We start from the raw sequence: 24,945 nt of genomic DNA, 5'->3' as shown, positions 1-24,945 counted from the left end.
TTCCTGTTTTACATTTGGTGAAACTGAGGCAAGAAGGATTTTCAAAGCAGCTAAAGTAGTTGGTTCCCACATCCCTTTGCAAAGTGGTTGGGACTGACTTCCAGTGGGCATTGGAAATTAAGCAGTTGGAATTAAGCAGTTAACTCCTCTCTATACTTTTGAAATAATCTTAAGTGATTTCCTGGAAGTCAGACTTCGCGTCTCTAGCATATCAAAGAATAGAAGAACCATGTTGTTTTTTTAAAAAATTGTAATTATAATTGGTGTTATGCCTCTTTCATGGCATTGCTAATAGTAAAATACTAAAATTGATGAGATCTTTAAAATATATCTATTGTAAAATACTTACTCTTGGCTAAATATTATGAAGATAGAGGATTTAATATTACTGTAAACAGATTCATTCTTTAAAGTATGACATTATTTATATTCTTTTTTATACTAAATGCATGGTACCAGATTATCGTAACAGAGATCCTGGTTTTCTCTGTTTTAAAATTGAAAATTTTCTGATATAAACTTCTGAAAAAATTATCTGATTAAAAAAATCCCAAAGCCTGCATTTTTCCATAATTAAAATGAAACACCATATATATATATATATATATATATAATAAAATAAATTCTAAATATCTATACATTTTGGAGTTTGATTTTGGGTTTTTAATCATGGAAAATCAGGGTGCCCCCTGCCCCCTTTGCTCACCAGGATGTGGGTACAGCTGCAGTTGTTCCCCCCTCCCCCCCACCCCCTGCCTTGTGGCACTGAGCAGCCCTGATATGCCTGGACCCTGCCCATGCCATTGCCCCTCAGCCCCAAGACACAGCCCCCAAGCCCTGTTGGTGCCCCTCACACTTGACCCACAGCCTCCCAGCCCTGCAAGTGCCCTTCACTCCCTACCCACAGCCCTCCTCCCCGCCAGCCACCAGGGCTATGGGGCCAGGAACCCAGGTCTTCAGACTCCTGTACACCTCAGCAGCCCCCAAACCCCAGCTGGTGCCCATGGGTGGGAAGGTGGGTGGGGAGGATTGGTGCCACTGCTGGGAGCCCTGCACTGCCATGGCAAGGTGCTTCTGACCCACCCAGCAGCAGCGGGGACCATAACTCCATGCCACCACCCCCACTGCTGCCAGGTAGGCAGGGGCATCTCACTATGGCAGCATAAGGCTCTGGGCAGCAGCCTCAAGCTTCCCCTACCCTGCTGTGCTGTACTGTGCCAGGTCCTGCCCACTGGGCTGTGGAGGCCCTGGGGGAGGGCAGCAGGGCAGGGAGCCCTGAGCCTGTAGCCACCAGCCTGCCTCTGCCCCATACACACATTTTGGGGGCATGTGGCCCCCCATAGCCCCCAGTGGGAGTGTGCACAGTGGCAGGGATCCAGTCTCCCTCCATCCCCAAATGAGTTTAAATGTTTATACTTTTGCATTTTAGATTCCTGTGAACTCATCCTCAAGAACAAACAATTGACTGTTATTGCAGTCCTTAGTCAGGTCAGTCCTTAGTCTGGTCAGATTCCTATGGACATCACTAGTTTTGACTGAATAGTGAGTGAGCAAAAACTACATGATTTGGTCTTTCATGAATAGAACCCAGTTTTTTATGTAATCCACAAAAGTGGATGGAAAGGCAGGAGCAGGGAATGAGAAGCCATAAGTGGGTGTTATAGGGCAAGAAAGGGAATAAATGTTAATTAGATATTCAAATGTGGAATCTAAATTGTGTATGCATTGGAGGTTCACTCATCTAATTATTTTATTGTTGTGTGTGTTTATTTTTGTTGGATCTGTAAACGTATACCTCTATCACCAAATGGATATACACAAGAACATTTACTCATTATTTCAGATGCTGATTTAAGCTGGTTTTGAAATCTGGCTCCACAGGTTAACATTCCAACATGTTTTTCAAATCATAGAAGTTTTTTTAAAATCCTGTCCAACCTAGAATTCCCAAAGCTCCAGCTGCTTCCTTGTGGTTTCTAATTGGAAAACTTGCAGAAAATCAGAGGCTTTATCATAAAGGCAAAGATGCAACTTTTGTTTAAATGGGCTTTGGAAAAATCAAACTAAACTTTGGTGAGTTATGCATGAAATTCCAGATGAACATTTCATATCAACATAAAAGTTATATCTTTGTTGAACATCTGGAAATCTGAAAAGCAAACAGATAAAGTAACATCAGAAAATAGGAAATTCTCTCTTCCTTTAGACTGTATAGATCACTATCTCAGTCTATTTCTTGACACTTGGCTCATGTTAGGTAAAGCGCCATTTGGAACTAATCTTGCAGGAAGAGCAACATTTCAAAGAATCACAGGGCATGAGGTTGATCATTGAGAGAAAACTAGGAAGAGTGAGAGGAGGGCGGAGGAAGGAGAAGAGACTTGACTTTAACATAGCAATATATACTAGACCATGCTGACTCCATCTAAGAATTTGAATAGATTCCTATGTTTTTTACTCTGACTGCCTTTGATGGGTAGTCTCCCCATTATTTTGTAAATTAGTGTAAAATATTAGCTTTTTTGAGCAGTGCAGCACTATTAAGCTGTAGCAATGTCTGTGTTAAGGTGGCTAACGCACTCCAACCAAGCCTCCATTTTCAGTCCTTTATAACTTTGATGGATTTTAACTGTTCAGGCCAAAGAAGTTCCAAGTTTGGTTCCTGTCTCAGCCTGATTTCTGGGAAGACTGAAGAGGGGAAAACATTGTGTTGACAATGAAACTAGTGCACTGTTTTGCCAACGTTTAAATTGTTTGGAACTTAGATAAGTTTTAAGAGAACTCGCACCTCCAACTCTTGGAATAGACATATAAGATTTGGCAGGGGATTGTCCAGGGGTTGATGAGGTGGCTTTTGGCATCCTTGTGCAAATCCACTCCATTTAGCTGATTCATATGCTGTGGAAAATCATCAATTTATGCATACCAATAGCATTTCTTCTTTCATTTACTAAATGCCACAAGATCAATGAATATGTTCACACATTCTCTCCTCCTCCTGCTCCATCCTTGCATGATTGTGAAGCAGCCATGACAAACTGAAGCATTTGTTGGAACAGACAAAATTAATCTCATTGATCTTTTTTTTTCCTGTTTTTCCCCCATCTGATTAGCCCATTATTTTTTATGTTTTGGGAGAAATAAACAAAAACCTAGCCCTTATTGTGAAGAATAGAAACCCTCTTGCAAATATGAAGCCGATGTTGTCTTCCTGACCCAGTACACATCCCGAAATAAGAATACCGAGAATAATCCCATTCTTCTTGTAGAAACATAAAGATGACAGTGCCAGTATTAATATTGCTTTTCATTGTCACTGTAAGCAGGAACATCCTTCAAATGTGCTTATACCACAACTCCAAACTGTTCATCTTCTTTCTCACATGACTCAAAAGCCTAGCTATTGACTAATCATATGCTAAATGCTTGAGTTTTCTTTTCTGAAAACTTTCATAACATACTTATGCATTGTCCCTAAAAAAAAAAAAAAAAAAAAAAATGCAGCACCTTGAAAACTGAAAGGGTAAGAACAGCATAATATGAACTAGATCTTATATCAAAACAAATGCCTGAACCTTCTGCATAATTTCTAGTCTACCTCCTGCAGAGCTACAGAATTCACTTCACTTTTCTTAGATGTGCATGGTCTTGTGGTTCAGGTATTACTGTTGGACAATTACAATTCAGATGTAGTTCTTGTCTCTGCCATAGATGCCCTCCATGACTTTGAATAAAGCATTTTAGTTCCCTGTGCCTTCATCTCAAATATTAATAGTCCTTCATTTGTCTGACTTGCCTACTTAATGTGTAATCTCTTTGGAATAGACTGTCTCTCACTATATGTCTTCACAGTACATTATAATATGGACATTGGTATTGTTTTTTGGTCTATAGGCACTACAACAATGCAAGTAATCTGAATCCTTGTGGCTGCAAAGAAGACTTTTTAATACTTGCCATAGGACACTTCATATGTCCTCTGTGACAAGTTCCATAAGCTTTGCCTCACAAATATTGTTTGATAAAAGGGTGGGTTTTTTCAATTTTCCTTTTTATTTATTTATTTTTTTGAAGAGTTCATCCCTTCTGTGTTTGTCAAGCTCCCAAGAAACCGCTGCCATTGGAAGCATGTGGCTTCATTTCTAACATGTCCCAAATATTTCCATCTTCTTTTCCATGTGATTTTTTGGAGAGATGGAATTGCTGAACACTGATAAATCTCAGTACTTGATATGATTTAATTCCATTTAACACACAGTCATTTTCTGAGGCATTTGCTCTTTAAAGGCATTTTTATATCTGTCTGTACCTCTGGTGGATTTCCAGCTTTCACTTCCATATGTTAAGATGAAAATTATATTTGAGTTGAAGATTTATAGTTGGTCTTTAAATAGTAGATTTTTGATGACCATCCTTGTTCAAGCTGGTGAATGGAGCTGCCACCCTGCCAAGTATGACATTATTTCCTTTTGGCTATCTTCATCAGCCTGCACATTACTGCCAAAGTATGTGAATTGAATCACCTCTCATATTCCTTTGCCTTCTAATGTAATGTCTGTGTTGACAGTTGCTGGGGCTCTCATTAAATTTGTTTTTTGTAACCGATTATTAACCCCATCTTTTCTTGATATGCTGGTTAGTATTTTGGTCTTTGCTTGATGCTGGCTGACTAGTCACCTAAAAGTGTCATCAGCAAAATCTAGCTTTTCTCATATTCTGTTATTAAGCTGTGTGATGCCTGTATTCTTTCCATCTAGACTTTTTCAGTCAACAACAGTGCCAACAGGACAAATGAGAGAAGGCATCTTTTTTGACACCTATGTTAAACCTATATACTGATGATGTTGTTTTGTGTGCTCGCTCAATTAAGAGCTCCAGATCACTTTTGATTTCTTCTGTGAAGCATATGAAATCCTTGGACTCGCTGTCAACTTTGCAAAAAACAAGAAACTTCAACAGCTTACCCCAAACCAACCAGCTGCCAATTAGAGGGCAATCCTTGTAGAAGTTGAACATTTCCCTACCTGGATAGCCATCTTTCCCGAAAAGTAAACATAGACAATTGTATTTAACACCAGATAAAATCTGTACATGCTGACTTTGGACATCTCCAAAATCATGTCTTTGATCATGACATCAAGACCGAAACAACTTCTTGTCTACCAGGCTGTTGTCATCCCTACCCTGTTGCATGGGTGTTAAATCTGGATGACATATCAGAAAAAAAACTGAAAGCTTTGGAATGTTTCTAACACATCATTCAGAAATAATTAGGTTTCCATGTGGCAAGAGTGACTTTTGTTGACATAATATAGTATATCCAGTTACACTGAAACAGTAGTGCCCCCAATTACTCCTATCAAATATCATGAAAACAGTTACCCAGTTGCACTCCTTTTACAATCTTGTCTTGTTTATGTGATGGTAACATCAGTAGCGTCTTCAAAAAAAAAAGCTCTTTATTAATTGGAAGGATGGAAGAATGAATGCCACCGTTCTGGCTTAAGTAAACACCACAAGCATTGAAGCTGTGTTTACATGGCACCAGCTTCATTGGCCAGGACACATCCAAAGAATTCCTGACAACCAGCTCCCAAAACAGATCCTATATGCTCCAACTCACTAATGGTCAGTGCACTAGAGTCGGGTAAAAGAAGAGATTCAAGAACATTTTTAAGGCCAATCTGAAGAAATTCAATATTAACTTTAATACCTGGAAGACTTGAGCGCTGAATCTGTCTCAGTTTTGCTGTGATGTACGACAAGACAGCAATCATTTTGGACAAACTCACCTTCCTAAGGAGGCGGATAGATGAGAGAGAGAAAAAAAGGACAGAGCTGTCAGGATCATCAGGATCTACTTATGTAATGAGGCCACTCCAGAAACCCTGGATCCAGCTGGTTTCAGTCAGGATATTAGGGCAAGTCATCCCCTGAGCAAGCACCACCTGCAGCAAATGCAGGGCTGTGCCCTGGTCCTAGCTGGTTATCAGGGCAACATTTGATCTTCTAGCTTGAAATCTACTGGCTCTTCCATTAGTACCACTTCCTCTGCAATGCTTAAGATGATAAAGCAGAACAGTTCCTGTCACTGAGAAGAGTGTAATGAGTTGCTGACTATTGAAGTCTCTCTTTTTTATTGATTTGAGTATAATGAAATTTTTTCTGTTGTTCTGGAATCTTCCGAGCCTGTGCTTTGATCTGACCAGCTTTCACAGACTTTCAACATTTTTTATCTTTACCTGCAGGGTTTCTAGTTTTTAACCTTTTAGTGCATTTTTTTCCTTTCTTGTTTGTGGTGTGAAATGGTTCAGTGTCTAACTCTGAGTATTTAAATTCTTGGTAAAAGGCAATAGTTTCTTGTGGTTATTGGTCTGTTTATTACCTCTTAAAATTTCTCTAGCTAACAATAAATAAATAAAAAAGATTTTGGGTCTAGCTTTCCAAAGTATATCTATATACAGGAGATTTTTTTTTTTACCCCACTAAATGTTCTTTGATGGACTTTTTCCATTCCTATGCACCTATATTTAAAAGTTGACTGTTTGCCAAATTAGGATCTGCATCCTAAGCAGAATACAGCAATCAGAGATGAATTCGTTTTTCCTGCACTCAGGTGAATTGAGCAAGGGGCAACATTTTTGTGGTTTGTGGGTGGGGACAGAATTTTTTAAGAGGGATTTTTAGGAATGTGAAAATAACAACTGCATAAATGGTGTTTGGTTTTAACTAGGGTTATTTATTAATTCATGTGTAATATTTACTACGCATAAAACAGTGTAAGGACACATTCTTGTATTTCTCAGTACACTATGTACTGCTGTGACAAGTCCTGTAATAGTAAGTCTTTTCAGGAATAAGCCTTCAGTGCATTTGATACTTTAGAAATTTATGAAGGACAAGCAGAGACATCCTGGCACAGTGAAGTTAATGGCAAAACTCCCATTTTAGGTTTGCTATCCCAAAGAGCCAATACAGACAACATATCAGAATTACAATTAGAAGGTTACCAGAACAATTTTTTAAAGAAGGTAGGTAGAAAGGAGAGCGGCAAGAAAGAACAGCCTGTTTCGAGAATAGGTAACAGAATGAAAGAAGACACGAAGATGATTTTAGAATTACTTTTCCTTCTTTACACCCGAGTATGAATTTACATTTTTAATTGCTGAATAACTATCAGACAGACACAGCTGTAGTCAGACGCTAAGTATCTTCAGAATTTTCTTCTCTACTTTGATAGTGTAGGTCATTGAAAACATAGCAAGAGCTGTTTGGTTTGGAGTGTCTAATCTGTGGCACAGGCTGCGCAAGTAGCACAGGCAGCCTCTGTGTGTGGTGCACAGGAGGTCGGGTAGGAAGGCAGCACAGTGGCAGATAGGGCAGGAAACAGAAAGCAAAGCAGCAAATTGGGTAGGGAGAACAGGGAAGGAAACAAAAAAAACAGAGCAGCAGGTCAGGTAGGGGAAGGGGATCAGTGGCACTCGGGGAGGGTGCAAAATCAATTTATAGCACACCTGCCAAAAAGGTTGGCCTCAACTGGCCTAGTCAGCCGTAAGCCCTATTCTTAGGAAGACAGGTGGCTAATTATTCCTTATTCTTTGAAGTAAAAACAAAGGAAAGTTAAAAAAAATTGTGAAACCACCTTTTTAAGTAATGTGATCATTATCAGGTGCCTTTAATCCATTATTTGAGTCTACCCAAAGAAAACCCATGGGGTTTTGGGGTTTTTTTTCCCCCCTTTATAACATTTATTTATGGACCTGCATTTTGGGGAAAAAAGTATATAAATGCATTTCTTTTTCCATGTGATTTCACAGCATCAGTGAAAGGGGGTCCCTCTTGGGCTGAGAAGTGAACCTGACAGCATTTTTCCATGATTACATCATGTGTTTCACTCACACTTTCACATCCTGCATTAAACCACATGCATGCACATTAACAAGACAAGATTGTAAAAGGAGTGTAACTGGGAACTGTTTTCATGATATTTGATAGGAGTAATTGTGGGCACTGCTGTTTCAAAGTAACTCTGGATATATTATACTATGTCAACAAAAGTCACTCTTGCCATATGGAAACCTAATTATTTCTGAATGATCTGGTAGAAAACACTTTTGAGACATTCAGGGCATTTAAACAAGAATATTTGCACATAAAATCTTTCTTTCATAACAGCTTTCACTTGTTCTGGAGCTGGACATTAACAGTAGTAGATCTGAAAATAGTGAAAGGCAACTTTTCAAAGTGGTGGGGATGTTTATTAAGTGATAAGAAAATATGGGTATTTCACTGTGAGTCTTCCATAGTAGTCTGCCTCCATTGCACATGCTCCAGTGGGAATAAAATTCAGTGCTAAATTTGTGGACAGTAGAGTAGATTGTAATGTGATATATTTCAGTCAAATTGTGTATGGCTTTAACACATAAAATTATCTAAACTGTGTTTGCCATTTGGCAGGCTTATTCTTAAGCATCATTTGATGATAATATAGTTTTTACCCAGAATTTCAGTAAATGCAAGAAATGTTGTGAATTATATGGCAAAGCATCCCTCTCACCCCATTCTAGCACACATTTTGTGTTTCCTTGCCATTACTTGTCATTTCCGATTGCATCCTTTAGGCCTCCTGTGCGGCCAACAGGTTACTGATCTCACCAATAGGCTTCAGAACACCACATCTGGTCTGATCTGCTTCATAGTATAGGGACCTAGACACTTAAGCTATTGACCTGTAGTATACCTTAATATAAGATATAAAATCTAGAAATAAGACTTCTATTTTTCAGTTTCACTGGTGTATTTAAAGTGATGTCTCAGGTGTCATGGTGGATGAACGTAATTTATAAAATAAAAAAATACAGTAAATAAACATCCAGTTTTAGATATTTTGTATACTGGAACTAACTGGATCTGATATGTTAACAGGAAATTCTGAATTGTTGGGCTCAGTTCCATTTCTTTATCCAGTTATTGCTATTTACTTCAGTCAGGAAACACAGAGCATTTAGACCCAGATTTAAGTGCATGTTGGTAATGATGCAAAACCACAGGACTGCTGGCAAGAACTCCAGAAATATTGTGTCTCAGCAAGGCACGATGCCTCTGCATGATCACATATGTTGCACTTCTCTCTTGAGAGTGCATCTTACTTTCTCCTTGACATCTAGAAACCTAGGCTGCTAATTTTTAAAGAGAAAATGAGCTTGTGATTCTATCTCCTTCCCTTCCCTTATGGATGTAGCTGGCTCTTAGAGACTATGAACACAGGGATGATAGCTTTGTCTTGCTCCTGTAGCAGATGACCAAGGGGAAAGTGCCTTGCATCTTTCTCTTTGCTTACTACCATGTTTTTTATACCATCATTTCAGGTACTATAAATTCACTTCTCTCTGCTGACTAGACCTAAAGTAATTCACAATGTGTCTCATCTGGCTCCATGTCAGTAGAGTCATATAAGCAGTACCAGATTGCAGGGTTTCTGTTGTTTTGTGTCCGCATCATTATTTTGTGCACGTATACTCTAACATAGTCAAATTAAGAAATATCATCAGCAAAAAACCATATCTGAAGTTATTATAAATGGTTTGGTTATAAGCCATTGGAATAATTCTGATCTCACTAACATTTGGTCTTCCACCAGTTTGGCTTCACTTCCATTGTGCAGTTCAGGGGTAAGTTTGGTATTGTCCGTGAAGTAAGATTTATGTGTGTCCATTTAAATTATATTAGTGAAAATGTTGGCATTATTTGTATTCAGTAGGAAATCATAATTATGCAGAAGTCAGTTTTAGAAAACAAAACTTTTTTCTCTATTTTGATGACTTTCACGTGGATACAGGTTGGCCCAGATGCCCTTACTCAGGCAAACCACCATAGAATTTTAACTAGCTGTCACTCTTGTTACGGTGCTTTTAAGAAGCCCAGTAGATTCACCTAAGAAGGGGATGCAGTATTGGACTGAGATGGATGAATGCTCCATTACCTCACAGACAGGGTGAAAGTCACGAAGGAGAATTAAATTGAAAATGTGATGTAGTTGGTATTTTAAAGTGAGAATTTGCCTCAGGATATAGATGCTCACTTGCTCTTTTTAACTGGTATGAAATAAAGAAGGTATTACTCTGGAAACTTGTCTGGTGTTAACAGATATATTGTGAAGGCTCGTTCCTATAAGGAGGTAAACTTCATTGCATTCAACTCAACACTTACAGCTTTGGCAACCAAAGACAGAGTAGTAAGGGACAACAGCATTATTCTGGGGAAGGGGAACAGCTAAGAAGAATGAGATGGATTTCAAGCAAATTCTTATAGAAACTAAATATTTCTCCCACTTCCTTTCTCTACTCTGGATCTTTTCCCAAGGAATAATGCCTAATAATGTGCCACTATTTCAGTATGCCAGCACAAAGTATGACATAAAAATAATGAAATTGGCATAAAATTATAAGATTCAAGCAAAAGATGATAAATTAGCATTCTTTTTACTTCATTCCTAGTGGTTGAGACAGGGATTCACTTTTTTAAGTTTTCCTTTACAACAATGAGGCCTAGAAACTTACTTTTAAATCAAATGAATGCTAAAATTGCCATATAATTATGTGACTCCTGGAGATGCAGCATTCAAAAAAAAAGTCATGAAACATGCCATAAGATCATGAGTTGGTAATGCTGTACACCAGTCTCTATCTGTTTTTGGAGTTTTATATTGCTATCTGTCACCATAGTGTTTGAGCACCTCTGATGTAAAAACAACGACAATAGCAAAGCCCTTATCCAACTTCATGGAGTTTTTCAGGGCACATTTTTATTTAAAATAATGATTCTCAAGCCTGGAGTGTCAGGAGATCCTTTAAGGGTGCCGCAAGGGCCTAGGGACAGCCATGATACATAAATCAGTTTACGTTATCACAAACTGGTGTAACCCTGTAACAGAACAGACATTTGGTGCAAATAAACAAGTTTCAAAATGGCCAAAACCAAAACTGGTATGAGAGAAACCTGGTTGAATATAGTATGAGAGTTAACTGATTTCACTCAAACCAGTTTATACAATGTCTGTCCCAGACCAGGTTGTTACAATATTAGCACTGTTAGGTGTATAAACACCTACACATGATTTACAAGATAAAACCAAAGATTTCAAAGAGTGTCATGGTATGACTTGTTGTGATCTTTGTCGCAGGACACCTCGGTGCTCCTGCTCCTAGAGAGGAGAAACTGCCAGGGAGAGAGCCCTGGCAGGACAATAACGAGCACAGCTGCGGGTTGCTGGGGCAACTAAGGAGAGTCAGCTGGCCAGAAGGGGGCAGGGCCTGGCCCTTATAAAACCCAGGGCGGAAGCCAGGCTAGTAGTTCCCTGCCAGCAGCCACAGAGGCAGGAGCTAGGATGCGAGCACTGTAGGACCCGTTCTAGCTGAGTGAAGGAAGGTAGCTTGAAGAGGTTTGAGCACTATGGCTTAGCCAGGCGATGTTGAGTTAAGTTGTGGCCAAGAGGCTTGTGTTTGGTTGTGGTTGTTTATTACACCAGTGGTTTGGGTGAGGCTATAGGAGTTGGAGGAGGCCTCATAGGGGGCTCATGGTAAAGTGGGGACCCCGGCGCCAGTGAGGGTGCACTAGGTCCTGAGAGTTGCAGGGCGGAGTTGTGGGGGTCAGTTAAGCTCAGAGAGGAGCGGCTGAACCCCAAGGGACCCACAGGGGTGTAGGGCCCTAGTGCCAACGAGGGTGCAGTATTCTCAGAGGGAACCCCAGTGGTGTGGGAACCCTGGTGCTAGTGAGGGCGCCATATCCTTAAAGAGGCCTCACGGCGGAGTGTGAGGACCCCAGCGCCCATGGGGGTGCAGCGAGCCCCAGAAAGGGGCTGTATTATTGGGAGCCCAGGAGGGGGTGTAGCAAGCCCCAGAGAGGGGGAAGTATTATTGGGGAGCCCTGGCACGGGCCCAGCGAACCCTAGAGAGGGGCAACACTGGAGATGCCCCAGCGGGGCACAGCGAGTCCCAGGAGAGGGTCGCGTGAGTAGGAGCCCAAGTGGGGCAAGGACCAGGAAGCCCAGAGCGGGCAAGAGCCCCGGAGAGGGGGCAGTTCTATTGGGGAGCCCAGCGTGGGCTCAGCAAGTCCCAGAAGAGGGGGACTATGGAGAAGTCCAGGATGGGTGTAGCAAGCCCGGGTAGTTGGCTAGTGCTGCAATAGACCTCAGACAGGGGCAGGGTGCTGCGGTGGACCCCGACAAAAGGGGTTAGCAGTACAGAGCCCAGGAGAAGGGCAAGGTGCGGCGGTGGTCCCTGGCAAAAGGGGATAGCAGCACGGTGCGCCCGGAGGAGGGAGGTTAGCAGTGCGGTGGGCCTAAGAGACCGGAGGGCTTGGTAATAAGTCCCAGAGCAGACAAGGGTCCCGGAAAGGAACGACACTTTAGAGAAGGCCTAAAGTTGGCCTCGAGAGCCCCCAGAGGGGGGCAGTATACTAGAGAGAGCCCGGAGTGGGCACAGCGAGAGAGAGAGCCCAGGATGGGGCACTTCCATAGAGTGTACGGAGCAGGCCCAAGAGCGGGGTAGGTCACAGAAGAAGCCCGAGGGAGCGGGCGAGTTGATTTGCAACAGAACAACGTCCAGCACATCCGTGAGGCTTGGGGCGTGGTATTAGGGGTTGGTAGGAGCCACGCGTGGCCCTAAGGCTAGGGTGTTCGGGGAGCACCCATTATACGGGGAACCACAGGGACGGAGGTCCCGATTAGCCATGCCCAAGGAGGTGTAGGGCAGCCTCCCAAACTGACTGAACATCAAAGACGTGGTGGGCGAGAATAGAGGGTGCCTTTGGGCCGAATTGGCACGGAGAGAGGGCCTTAAGGAGATCACGGCCCTCCTGTAGGACCCTGCCGTGACAATCTTTTTGAGTTTTTTGCAGCAGAAGAATTGCTGTATTTTTCCATAGTCAAGAAATGAGTGAAAGGTAAGAGCTGTCACATTCTGAGAGGTACCCTGAATCTCATGACGGCTGCCACGAGTATAAAAAAGGCTGAGAACCACTGGTCAGCTATATAGGATCAAAACTCTACTTGGTATAAATTTTGATGAGTTGAGTCAAGGAGGGGTTTACAATGAATTACAGTTAACCAGCTTGCAGGTTATAAATCATAGGTTTGGAAGGGGCCTCAAAGGCGTCTGGTCCAATGCATGTGTTACTACAGCCCATGAGCCCATGTGAGGAAGGAATCGAGTACGGCAGAGGTGAAAGGATAGGACATCTGGGAACAAAATGTTATTGGTCAAACTGAGTTTAGTGAAGAGTTAAACAGGACCCCAAAGCATCATACCACATTGGTGAATAGGACTGTATACCTTTGATAGAAGCTGGAGATGACATCTTGGCCAGCTCTTTGAAGCATTGTCCCTTTCTGATCGTTTCAGTCATGTTTCAGTTTAGTTTTTAGCTTCTTCCTCAGTCAAGTACTTCTGTTTGCCTTGCAGCCAGCGACTACCTGACCAACCACGTTTTGTTTAGGACTCCTGTCCCCTCATAGCCGTGAAGCAGTTTTCCCGTAACCTCACACAGACCATCAAAATTACATTGTTTACAGTGTCTGAGGCTTTCAAAGAAGGCCCAAATCCTACTCCTAGTCAATGGGACTAGGGTGTCTAACTTCCTTGGATTAAGTTGAAAATCTTTACTTATGAAGAGAAGAACCCCTAAAATTTCTCTCTAAATAGAGGCTCTAGTCCCAGGGTATGCCAGGAGGTGACATTTCTATTGTTGGTGTCTAAGATAAATGACAAGGTTCTTTGGGTGAATCTGATATCTTTTATTAGACCAACTTAAATAGTTGGAAAACAATTATTAAGTGAGCTTTCCGGTTCAAAAACTATTTAAGTTGGTCTAATAAAAGATATCAGATTCACCCAAAGAACCTTGTCTGCCTATATCCTTAGACCAACATGGCTACAACCTACACCCCTGTAAGATAAATGAATATCACACATAGTTAGGTGTTCTTTTCACATAGTAGACAATCTATAGAACTACGGAATCATAATTCTTTAAATCTTATCTATTGAACATATTATTTTTCTTTTTCTGCCTCAAGGGATAAAAACCTGGAAGAAAATACAGTTATAACAAGAACCTTGCAGAAATAAAATCTAGGTTATAATCTAAGAAAAATGTCTCCGCAGCTATTGTCACTGGACATGTATTCCTTAAAAGATGGGCAGAAATGGCTAAAATGGTATTCCACTTGATATTTGTTCAGTTTGTCACGTATGTAGAGGTTGTCAGTGATATATACCAGGACACCAAAGCTTTGCAGCATTGAAGCAAACTGACCTCTGAAGGGGAACCATAAGTCAGCTGTTTCTAAGTCCTGTAATTAGCATGCTGCCAGCAGCTGAGGTCCAGTGAAGCCTACTAAATCCATTTGAGGATTTTTTCCCCCTTCAGTGTTTTATGTGATGCTTCCAAGATTTATTTGGACTGTTGAGGGTAACTTCTGGATAGAGAGCTGGAAACTGCTACAGACACCATTTGCACTTTCCCAGCTTTTAGCTTATTGGCTCTTGAGTCTAACAACCAGCTCCAGAACAGAAGCTGATACTCCATAAATCAGCTTAATGGCAAAGCTGCACAATCATACCCAGTTTGGGCCTGAATTCCTCTGGGATCGGGAGACTTTGTAAAGTTATGGGATAAGTGGTCAGTTCTCACTTTATTTGGCCTGGTGTTGCAGAAATCTATCCGTATCATAAAAATGAGCTTTACTTGAAAACTTAAATGTTGATATATGCCTTATATGTCCTTATTGCCAAGCACACTCAGGGTTTTTTGTGTGTGTGTTGGTCATTCTGCTTGGATTAGAAACTGATATCAGCTACATTGGGCTATATCTGGAATAACTCCTCTGAAATAAGTGGTATAAATCAGAATTACCTAGGTACAACTGAAAAGATAATTGTCTGAGTGGGTCTTTGTGAAATTACTGGATTATATTGGTATGTTTTGTTTAGTGAGCCTGTAAAGTCAGTGAATGAGAGACTTTAGGTTATACAAACTGCCAGTGCTACTATTCTTACAGACCCTAGCATGTACAACCCTATACCTCTCCCTAAGGGGCTTCATAGTTTGCCATGAAATACAGCAACATTTTCTATACTGTTTTGTTATCTTCATACATGGGCCAAAACTAGGTCTCCACTTATCCCAGTGTGGGAAAAGTTCAGATGCCTGGCTTTTTATTCTGTGAGCTAGCTCCAAAGCTTCCAAACAAAAGGAAAGAGCAAACATCCATCCAGATTTAAATATTTCATCAAAAGGTCCATCTCTTCGTAATTTTAAAGGAACTAACAGGTGAAAGTCTTCATGTTACATGGATTGCACTGTTGATTTGTCTTTCAGCTATAATTGTTTAGTGCAAAAGTAAGAGTGCTGTTTATTCTATACTAAATATGTAGGCTATCCTTACAAGTTCTGACTTTGTATTTCCTATGTACAAAGACTGCCTCACCAAATATTATGCACCTAGTAGAAGACCTTTGTTTGTTTTTTTTGGTTTTTTAGACCTTACCAGTGCGAAAGATACCATGCAAAGCCAACGCTCCTTCAGGTTCTTTTTTTGCACGAGACAACACAGCAAATTTCTTATCTTGGTGCAGAGATGTTGGGGTGGATGACACCTGCCTATTTGAATCAGAAGGTTTGGGTAAGTGTTTTCTATATGGTAATCCACAATATGATAGGGAGTTTTGCTTTTATATTTCTGTACCAAAAGGTTAGCTATGTTCCAAATAATTTGAATGGAGTTAGATGAAACTGCTAGGTCAGAAGCACAGCTTTTATAATTGAATTGGCTACTGAACATCTTCTCACTCTGGTGGATTTTTGCAGACAATTAGTTTACATAATTACCTTGTCATGTATGTTCAAAGTGAAGTGTGATGTATTAAGCTGTTTGAAATACTGTATTCATTTAAAAAGCAAACACTTGGAAGAAAAATACCCACAGGACACTTTTGTAGCCTGGAAATAAAAGTTGTATAAACCCTGATTCTGCAGTCCTTACTTGAGAGAAATTCCCATTCACTTTTACCTTACGTTTAAGTTATAACTCTTAGCGAGAGCTGACACTGGATACCCTAGATTCCTAACTCATTTTTATGTGACCATGGGAAGGAGCACCCTTAATGAAATTTTAGCTAAAATAGAATCGTCTGGAGCTGTGGATCACAGCCACTATTACTACTCTGCTAGGTTGGGACAAGTATCCTTGAAGGGGTGGATACTAAGTAAAGGAGCACGCATTCTACAGGTACCAAATTAATACCTGCATACATAAGACCATATAATTTTAGATGCATCATTTGAATTAATGGCCAAATTCTATCCTGGTGCACTAGATTTAGATAATTATGTTCAAATGGATTGGATTTTTAAAAAATCTGTTTCTGCACTAGATCTTTAGCCTTGTCCAGAAAATTTTAATGATCTATTAATTTGTGAAACACCAAAACCAAAATTATTGCATCTTAAATAACATTTTGCAGTGCAGGACGGGGCAATTAAATTTCATCTTGTGATAACTGGAAGTGCTGCTATGACAGGAATTAGGAAGCAGTCCATTGCCTGTGAAGTTCCTGAATTTACGTTCACCCCATGTTGGAGATGAGCACAATTATTATGCATCACTTTACTCTCATTCAAGCTTTATTTCAGTGGGAGATAAGTGATTCACAGATTCAGGCCCAGGTCTTGTACTGAGTATTGGCAGAAATATATTTTTTCATTGTAGAAATCCCATACATTTGAGTGTTGGAGTGCTTGCTCCTTAGTTCAGCAGTAAGACCATCCTTTTTGTTTCTGGAGAATACAATTGTGCTCACAGTTTTGTCAGAAGGCATTTGGTATTTCAAAATTAGTAGGTAGCTGAGGCAGGGGAAGAATTCAGAATTCTTCTCTGCATGCTGCACTGACCTCTTTTCAGCTGATTCCTCCATGCTACTGAAAAACAGCATGTTATCCAACATTCATGCCTGGGGCTGCTTCTCTCAAAGAATGGACTGTTTAACACTGTCATCATCCAAACAGTACTTTCTCCTTCATATCTTGTACTCTTCTCTTTTGAAAGAAAATTTAGGACGACATTTGCCTCAAGATTGCATTTCAATAGAAAACATGGGATGAAGAGAATCAATTGTTTGCTTACACTTTTATGTTCATTCAAATGGCAAAGCTGTTTTGATGAAAGACAAATCTGTTTGTACAGAGGTTAAATGAACACACTGTGCTGTATGAAGAGGCTTCTGTATTCAGTTGCTCAAAAGGTCTTTGACTATGTAAGTGAAGTCCTTATCTCGGTTGCACCTGATCTGTTCCCCCTCTGTCCTCTGAAAGGATCCTGCTTCCCTTGTCACTTGATCTGTTCTATTCTTGTGCTACTTTGTTTAATAAACACAGTTGTTGCATTTCCCTGGGCAAAAATCTTTTGTAGAAAAAAACAGCATGTGTTTAGGAAGATCAGTTAGAGGACAGTGATAAAAAGACACATGTGTTGTCTTTTCTTACATTTTATGTTTGTTGATCCTTGGGTTTACATTTCCTTCCACACACAAAATCACATGGAAGACAAATAATTACCATATTTTCACTGATTTGAAGCTCTGGAAACCCTTAGACATCATGCTATTTTGGGAGGAGAAGTTTGCAGACATGGAAGAAGCAGGAGGAATGGCACTCTACATGTATGACTACTTTGGGATGGATCTCTGACTAATCTGCTATATGCATGGACCATAAGCTTTTCTGTACTGCTTCCCCATGGTTCATTCAAATATTGTACTGCCAGTAGCTTTCTGCCTTATTCTTTCCCATTTTATTGAAATACAAATTGTTTTAAACGGGTTGTCAAACTTTCTAAGCAATGAAACTTGTAGAAAAGACCTGCCTTACTAGGTGTCTTCCTCTCCTAAAAGTCCTAGATGAGATACCTTCTTGGGGGTCAAACCTAATTCAGATTCTACCTTTACTAAGATAATTTAAGCAAGATCTTTGTCACTTGTCTGAGTGTTTTGCAACCAGGCTTGCAGAATTTTTTTTTTTTTTTTTTTTTCCCTCTGAGTACTATCATCTAGTAAGATATTCACGTTCTTGGAAAGAAATCTTGGAAGAATTGATAGGTGACTCAGTATTTTGAGTCATTTTCTGGAATTGATTAGGTTACAGATTGATGGTGTTCCTTCAATTACAGTGTTTCAGGAAACAAATATTAGTAACTACTTTTCCTCTCTCTCCTAAAATTCTTAGTATAATGGGGTCTTGATCTTAGAGCCTTTGAATGCTAATGCAATAGAAATAACAATGAATAGTAAAACAATTTGCTGTTATAGACTTTAATGTCCACCTTCCACCACCCCTGTAGAACAAACAAACAAAAAAACACTTAAAAATTCAGCCAAGGTAAGTAATGTAAAAGGTTATTTTCTAAGGTGGTAAGAAATATGCATGCACGTGACATAATGGTGTTTGCATTGCTTTATTAAAGATATTTGTTTATATGAGACTGAATAGGTCTGGTGATGTGGTGGTTACTAAGGGAACAACCTTGTTGTGACTAATAACCTACATTTGTGTGTAAAGCCTATACTCAATTTTCAGTAGAACTCTAAATATTTGTCTTATCTATTCCTTCAGTATTTTTGTTGTTCTTAATTTACCTAATTTTTCTGCCCCTTTTCCCACTTCGTTTTTCTTGCCTGCACTGTGGCATGTAAAATTGATTTATCCAATTATATTTATTATTACGCCCATGCTTAGAACATCCTCATTTTCTCATTATACTATATAAGGGCTCCCTCTGCCTTGTTTTTTTGATGTTTTAGCTAATTGTTATTTAGGGAAAAATGATGGCACAACCATGATATGAGTCTCTTGCACAATTCTGAGACGTACTTGATAAATAATATTATATAATTCTGAAGATTATTTCATAGACATCAGGGCTGGAAGGGACCTCGGAAGATCATCGAGTCCAGCCCCCCGCCCAAAGGGCAGGAAGTCAGCTGGGGTCATAGGATCCCAGCAAGATAAGCATCCAGTTTCATCTTGAAGGTGTTCAATGAAGGCGCTTGAACCACCTCCGGTGGCAGGCTGTTCCAGACCTTGGGGGCTCGGACAGTAAAGAAGTTCTTCCTCATGTCCAGCCTGAAACGATCTTGAAGTAGTTTGTGACCATTCCACCTCGTCACCCCTTGGGGCGCTCTGGTGAACAAACGTTCCCCCAGATGCTGGTGGTCACCCCTGATAAACTTGTAGGTGGCCATCAGATCACCGCTGAGCCTGCGCTTTTTCAGGCTAAAGAGCCCCAGGGCTCTCAGCCTGTCATCGTAGGGTCTGCTTCCCTGACCTCTGATCATGCGCGTGGCTCTTCTCTGGACTCTCTCAAGCTTCTCCACATCCTTTTTGAATTGTGGAGCCCAAAACTGGACACAGTACTCCAGCTGTGGCCTCACTAAGGCCGAGTACAGGGGGAGAATGACGTCCCGGGATTTGCTTGAGAAGCATCTATGGATGCAAGCCAGCGTTTTGGTCGCTTTACTAGCCGCCGCATCGCATTGCAGGCTCATGTTCATCTTGTGGTCAGTGATGACCCCCAAGTCTCTTTCTTCCATAGTGCTAGCCAACATAGCACTGCCGAGCCTATAAGGATGCTGCGGGTTTTTTTTCCCAAGGTGGAGAACCTTGCATTTATCGGCGTTGAACACCATCAGATTCTCGTCCGCCCACTTGCTGAGCCTGTCCAGGTCAGCCTGGATAACCTGCCTGTCTTCTGGTGTGGATGCTTTGCCCCAAAGTTTGGTGTCATCGGCGAACTTGGCCAGTTCTGATCGCTTCTGACTCCAGTGTCCACATCATTAATGAAGATGTTGAACAGTATGGGTCCAAGGACAGAGCCTTGGGGGACCCCACTGGTCACAGGACACCACGATGAGTGACTTCCATCGATTACTACCCTCTGGGTCCGACCCCGGAGCCAATTTTCCAGCCAGCGGATCGTGGAGGACCCAAGGCGACAATTGGCCAGTTTCTCCAAGAGGCAATCATGGGACACCAGATCGAAGGCTTTTTTGAAGTCAAGATATATGACATCAATCTCTTCTCCCTTGTCCAGGTGATAGGTCACCTGGTCGTAGAAGGAAATGAGATTGGTCAAGCAAGACCTACCCGCAACAAACCCGTGCTGACTATCCCTTAAGATGTTGGCGTCGGCCAGTCCATTAAGGATGGCCTCTTTAATAAACTTTTCTAAGATCTTCCCCGGGATAGAAGTCAGGCTGATGGGCCTATAGTTAGCCGGATCCACTTTCCTCCCTTTCTTGTGTTGTTGCTTTTTATTAAACTTGGATCCTACAGAAAGAGGGACAAAATTTTTTTAATAAACCTTGAGTATTATAACTTTATCCCAATTGTGTACTACTTGTGTGTCCATAGCTTCCATTAATATAACTGAGGTTTGTTGTAGTCACTAGCAGATATCCCCAACAGAAGAGGACAGTGTATAAACATGGAAGCAGATAAATTTCATAGCCTCAGAAGCTTATGAACTATTGATGCTAATAGAGTTTTGGGCAGTGCCTCCCTGTCCCCTACCTCAGCTCGCTCTCTGTGCTTGCTTCCAGGGCTGGGGGAGCGGTGGCAGAGGTGCCCCTCTGTGGGCCACACATGCGCAACCTGGATGGCCATACAGGGTGGGGAGGGGGCTTCAATAAGGCCTCTGCCGCCACCACCACCATCCCATGACGCTTTCTCACGGCCGGTTGCACATGTGACTCCACAGGTTGGTGATGGTGGGTGTACAATTGCCCGGACATGGGGCCCATCACCAGCCTGTGGAGCTGCACGTGCGACTGGCCATGAGAAATTGGTGCTGGGTGTGGGGGTGGCATGAGGCAGTGGCAGTGGCGGCTGCTGTGTGTGAGCCTCCCCGCCCCGGCATCCCTACCATCCAGGCGGTGCATGTGCGGCCCACATAAGGCCATCACTGCCCTTGCCGCTCGTAGGAGCGGGCACAGAGAGACACTTTCTCCCCCCCACCCACCATTTTTTATGTGGCCCTGCCCCACCCCTTCCCCCCACACACACTTACCTGCTGTGGGGGGGGGGGTGTCTGTGTGTGTTTCTGCGTCTGTCTCTCTGTCTGTGTCTGTTCCTGTGTCTTTGTGTGCATCTTTGTATGTGTGTGCCTGTGTCCATGTGTGTGTCTGTCCCTTGTGCACCTAGCAGCAGCAGCAGGCACATGACATTGTGCAGCTCTTGGGGCAGTGGCAGCGGGGTGCAGAGTCCAGCCTGCATCAGTTGCTGCTTCCACCCTGTGCAGAGATCTGGGGGGCACATGCCTCCCCCAGGGGTGCGCGCAGTGATGGGAGCTCCCCGACAAATCACTCTTGCAGCCCTGTCCCACACTCCATCCCAGCTGTGCAGCGCCTTCCCCAGCCCCAGTCCCTTACCATGGGGGCCTTGCTCTGTATTACCCCCTGCACCCCTTAAAAACCAGAGAAAAATATAAAGTGGTACATGAAGTGAAACTTTGAGGCAGAAGGGGTACGTTTGTTAAAAATGTCTTGACAGGTACTAAACTTAATGTGCTGTAATTACTTCATATTGCTTGATTTTTTTTACTTGCTTGGTCCTTGCAATTTGTAATCTGGAATTTGTAAACACACTGTGTGTGTGTGTGTGTGTGTGTGTGCATGCATCCACGTTAATTGTGTATATATATATATATATATATATATATATATATATGCATGCATTGGGCGTGATCCTAACTTTACACTCACCGGGGAACACAATTAACTTAAAATTACTTCTAATTCATACTAATATGATGGAAGAAGGGATCAGGTGGATCAGGTTTGTAAAATAATTTAAGTGATTTATGATGAACTCAAATGCTTTTTTAGAGCTTTCTGGAATCTATTGTAAAAAGTGGTGCTGAGCTGGCTTACCTAAGTGTGAGCTCTGGGATCTATATGGTTGAAACCTGGAATTTCTATTTTATGAAAAGCTTTGGATTTCAGAACTTAGCTTTGTTTGGAATCATAATGGAATCAGCACTTTTTAAAAATGCCATGTGATATGAACATTTAAAAAAAAATTGGAAGAAAATTATGTATTTTATATTGTAAAATTCAATTTTAAATGTAAATTTTAAAACTGGAACCTTAAATTCCTTCAGGAAAACGTATATGCGTAGGTTTTTCATTTTACATTTTATTATTTCATGAAAAGTCGCATCATATTATTCTACTACAATTACTAATTCATCACTTCCAAACAAAATGTGACAATATGACATAATCATTGAAATACTTTCATTTTATTAAAAATAAATGTTAAGTTGATCTGTTCCTTAGTACAGATTGATACATCTCATTTTACTTTGTAGATGAATGAATCATTTTGGAACTTTGACACACTTTTATTATTATACAAACATCTGCCCTTAATGTTTGTTCAGATGCAGATATAAAAGAATAAACTATCATGAATCTATCGTATCATGATAAGACATGTCATATGGACCCCTGGCAGATGTTACACTTAAAATGGGATTAATCTGTTAATCCCATTTTAAATAGTAACCCAGCCACGCATTCAGGTAATTATTGCCACTACAAAATGTACAATCATCCATAAAATTATTCCATGTATTTTGGAATATGTAGAATAATTTTGTGGCTGCTTGCCAGTGTGCCTTATAGTGAACATCCTGAGGCAGGACTTGGCTGACAGCTACCCCAGCCCCAGGACTGCTCCAGAGTCTCAGGCTGGCTCTAGTGTGGTCTGAGGGCTGGGACCCACAATCAGCTGATTGTCAGTCTCAGCCCTGGGGACTACATGGGATTCGTGAATTAGCTCCAGTGTGCTTGCAGGGTTCAGACCTGAATCAGCTGATTCTTGGTCCTAACCCCAGGACCACACAGGAGTCTCAAACTAGCTCCATTGTGGTCCCAGGACTGGAATCAACAATCGATTTATTGTCAATCCAGCCTTGGGACTGCACTGAAGCTAGTTCAAGGCTCTGTTGTGTCCTGGGGCTGGAACCAATGATCAGCTAATTGTCCATCTCAGCCCATGGACTGCACCAAAGCCAGTTTGAGATGCCAGTGCAGCCCCAGGGCCAGGACCCTCAATCAGCTGATTATCAGTCCCTGCTCTGGGACAGCACAGTAGACTGGCTAGAGATTTTTGTGGCATGATAGGAGGTGCAATTGTTGGGATCTGGGAAGAAATCTCACCACACAGGGACCATTGTGACGCCACCTGAGGTGATATGACATGTAAAATACCCTACTATTTTTACGACTGATATTGCATGGTATAACATAAAATAAAGTTTTAAATGAAAACTTCATATTGAAATTACATTTTGAAGTTTTCCAAATCAAATTGTGAAAACTTGTTTTACAGCAAATTTTGTCAAAATTAAAGTTTTCACAAAATGTATTTTTATCCAAATGACCTTTTCCAGTTGAAAGCTGCCTTGATGAAAATTTTTGACCAGTTCTATGCTTGTACCTCACATGGACCCAGGAAGCATAATTCTTCCTGCTTTACCTTATTGCATTTGTTTACTTCTGTGTAAAGCTAGGTATGAACTACCATCAGAGCTGAGTGATAGCATTCATATTCACTTTAAAGTTAGTGTGCACAGGCATTATGACATAAGGGGCAAGAGAGGAAAGAATCTAGTTGATGCCTTTGGTTAAGAGGAGAATAAGGCCCCTATTGCCTGACTCACAATCTAGTCTGTCAGATCCATGGTATTGACAATATCATGAAGCAACATTGAACATGACTGTGACTAGTGCCGGTACAGATGCACAAGAACAGGTAACCTCTTGCACTGTACTCGGCCCTCACCAACAAATTCATTTTTCCCAACCTTGTCTTTTATGAACATCATATATAAAGAGTTACGGGATCAGTCTTATTTAGCAACACCTTCTATTATTGTCTAGGCCACTGGTGCCCAAACTTCCTGGGATACAGGCTGGATGAGTGGTGTGGGGTCGATTCACAGACTGGATCTGATCCAGGATAAGGTCAGTGCCATGGGTGGGATCCAGTGTACGGCCTCTGTCCTGCGCACTTAATTGGGCCCCAGCCAGCATGCCAGATCAGGTCTGCTGCCTTAGCCCGGCCCTGGCAAAAAGCCCAGGCCCCAGTCCTGCACATGCTAGATTGGGCCCCAGCTCTGGCCCTGGCCTGAACCCTGGCCCCAGCATTATCCATGGGATCACAAAATTTAGCTTTGGGGCCTGGAAATTTGGTGGCACAGGGCAGCATCAATTGAAACTGCTTAATTGCCACCAAATGTCCATATTTTGTAGGGAGCCCCATGGGCCATGTGACACAGCTCCTCAGGCTAGATCTGGTCCACAGTCCAGAGATTGTGCACCACTAGTTTAGGCACATGTTTAATCATACAACCTTTACATGGGATTTCTGCAGCTATGTATCAGGGATATAGTTTAGTTCCTTATACTTACAACACAAACATGATGCATTCAGTGTTGTAGTACACAGATTTTAGTATGGTCTGCACCTAGAAGTTCCCTTAACTAGGGGTTTAAGCTAGTAGATCCACATGGCTGTGATCATTTACTGATAGAAGTCTGAACTCCAGACTAAGGTTATTTTGCTCAGGCCTGAAGAATGTTTTACTTTGGAAAAATTCTTTCTGGCTTCAGGAGTTTTGCCAGAGTAAGAATTGTAGAATTTGACCTGAGGCACATAGTTAAAGTCTTTGTTAGGAATGACTGTGTCTATACTCTAATGTTATTGGATGGTTATAGGATCTGGAGCCAACGAATCTTCTTCAGCTCTTTCTTCGAAAAACAATCTACCCAGCAAGTAAAGGGTTTGCCATCAACTGTGCCAGCATGCTAATGTGTGTGCTTTTTTTAG

General features: G+C 41.5%; 1 protein-coding gene across 4 annotated transcripts in view; it reads left to right on the top strand.

Annotated features, from left to right (window-relative positions):
- Positions 1 to 24,945, top strand: part of GAS2 (growth arrest specific 2) — a 163,241-nt gene that overhangs the window by 52,873 nt on the left and 85,423 nt on the right. For all 4 annotated transcript variants that reach the window (XM_025200390.1, XM_025200389.1, XM_006020707.3 and 1 more), the window contains exon 4: positions 15,541 to 15,682. In XM_025200390.1, coding sequence (XP_025056175.1) covers positions 15,541 to 15,682 — 142 coding nt within the window. The remainder of the gene's footprint in view (positions 1 to 15,540; positions 15,683 to 24,945) is intronic.

This window comes from Alligator sinensis, unplaced genomic scaffold (genome assembly GCF_000455745.1).
Source record: "Alligator sinensis unplaced genomic scaffold, ASM45574v1 scaffold165_2, whole genome shotgun sequence".
NCBI lineage: Eukaryota > Metazoa > Chordata > Crocodylia > Alligatoridae > Alligator > Alligator sinensis.
Note: the sequence above shows the minus strand (reverse complement) of the source record. Positions and strands in the feature narration are given on the sequence as shown.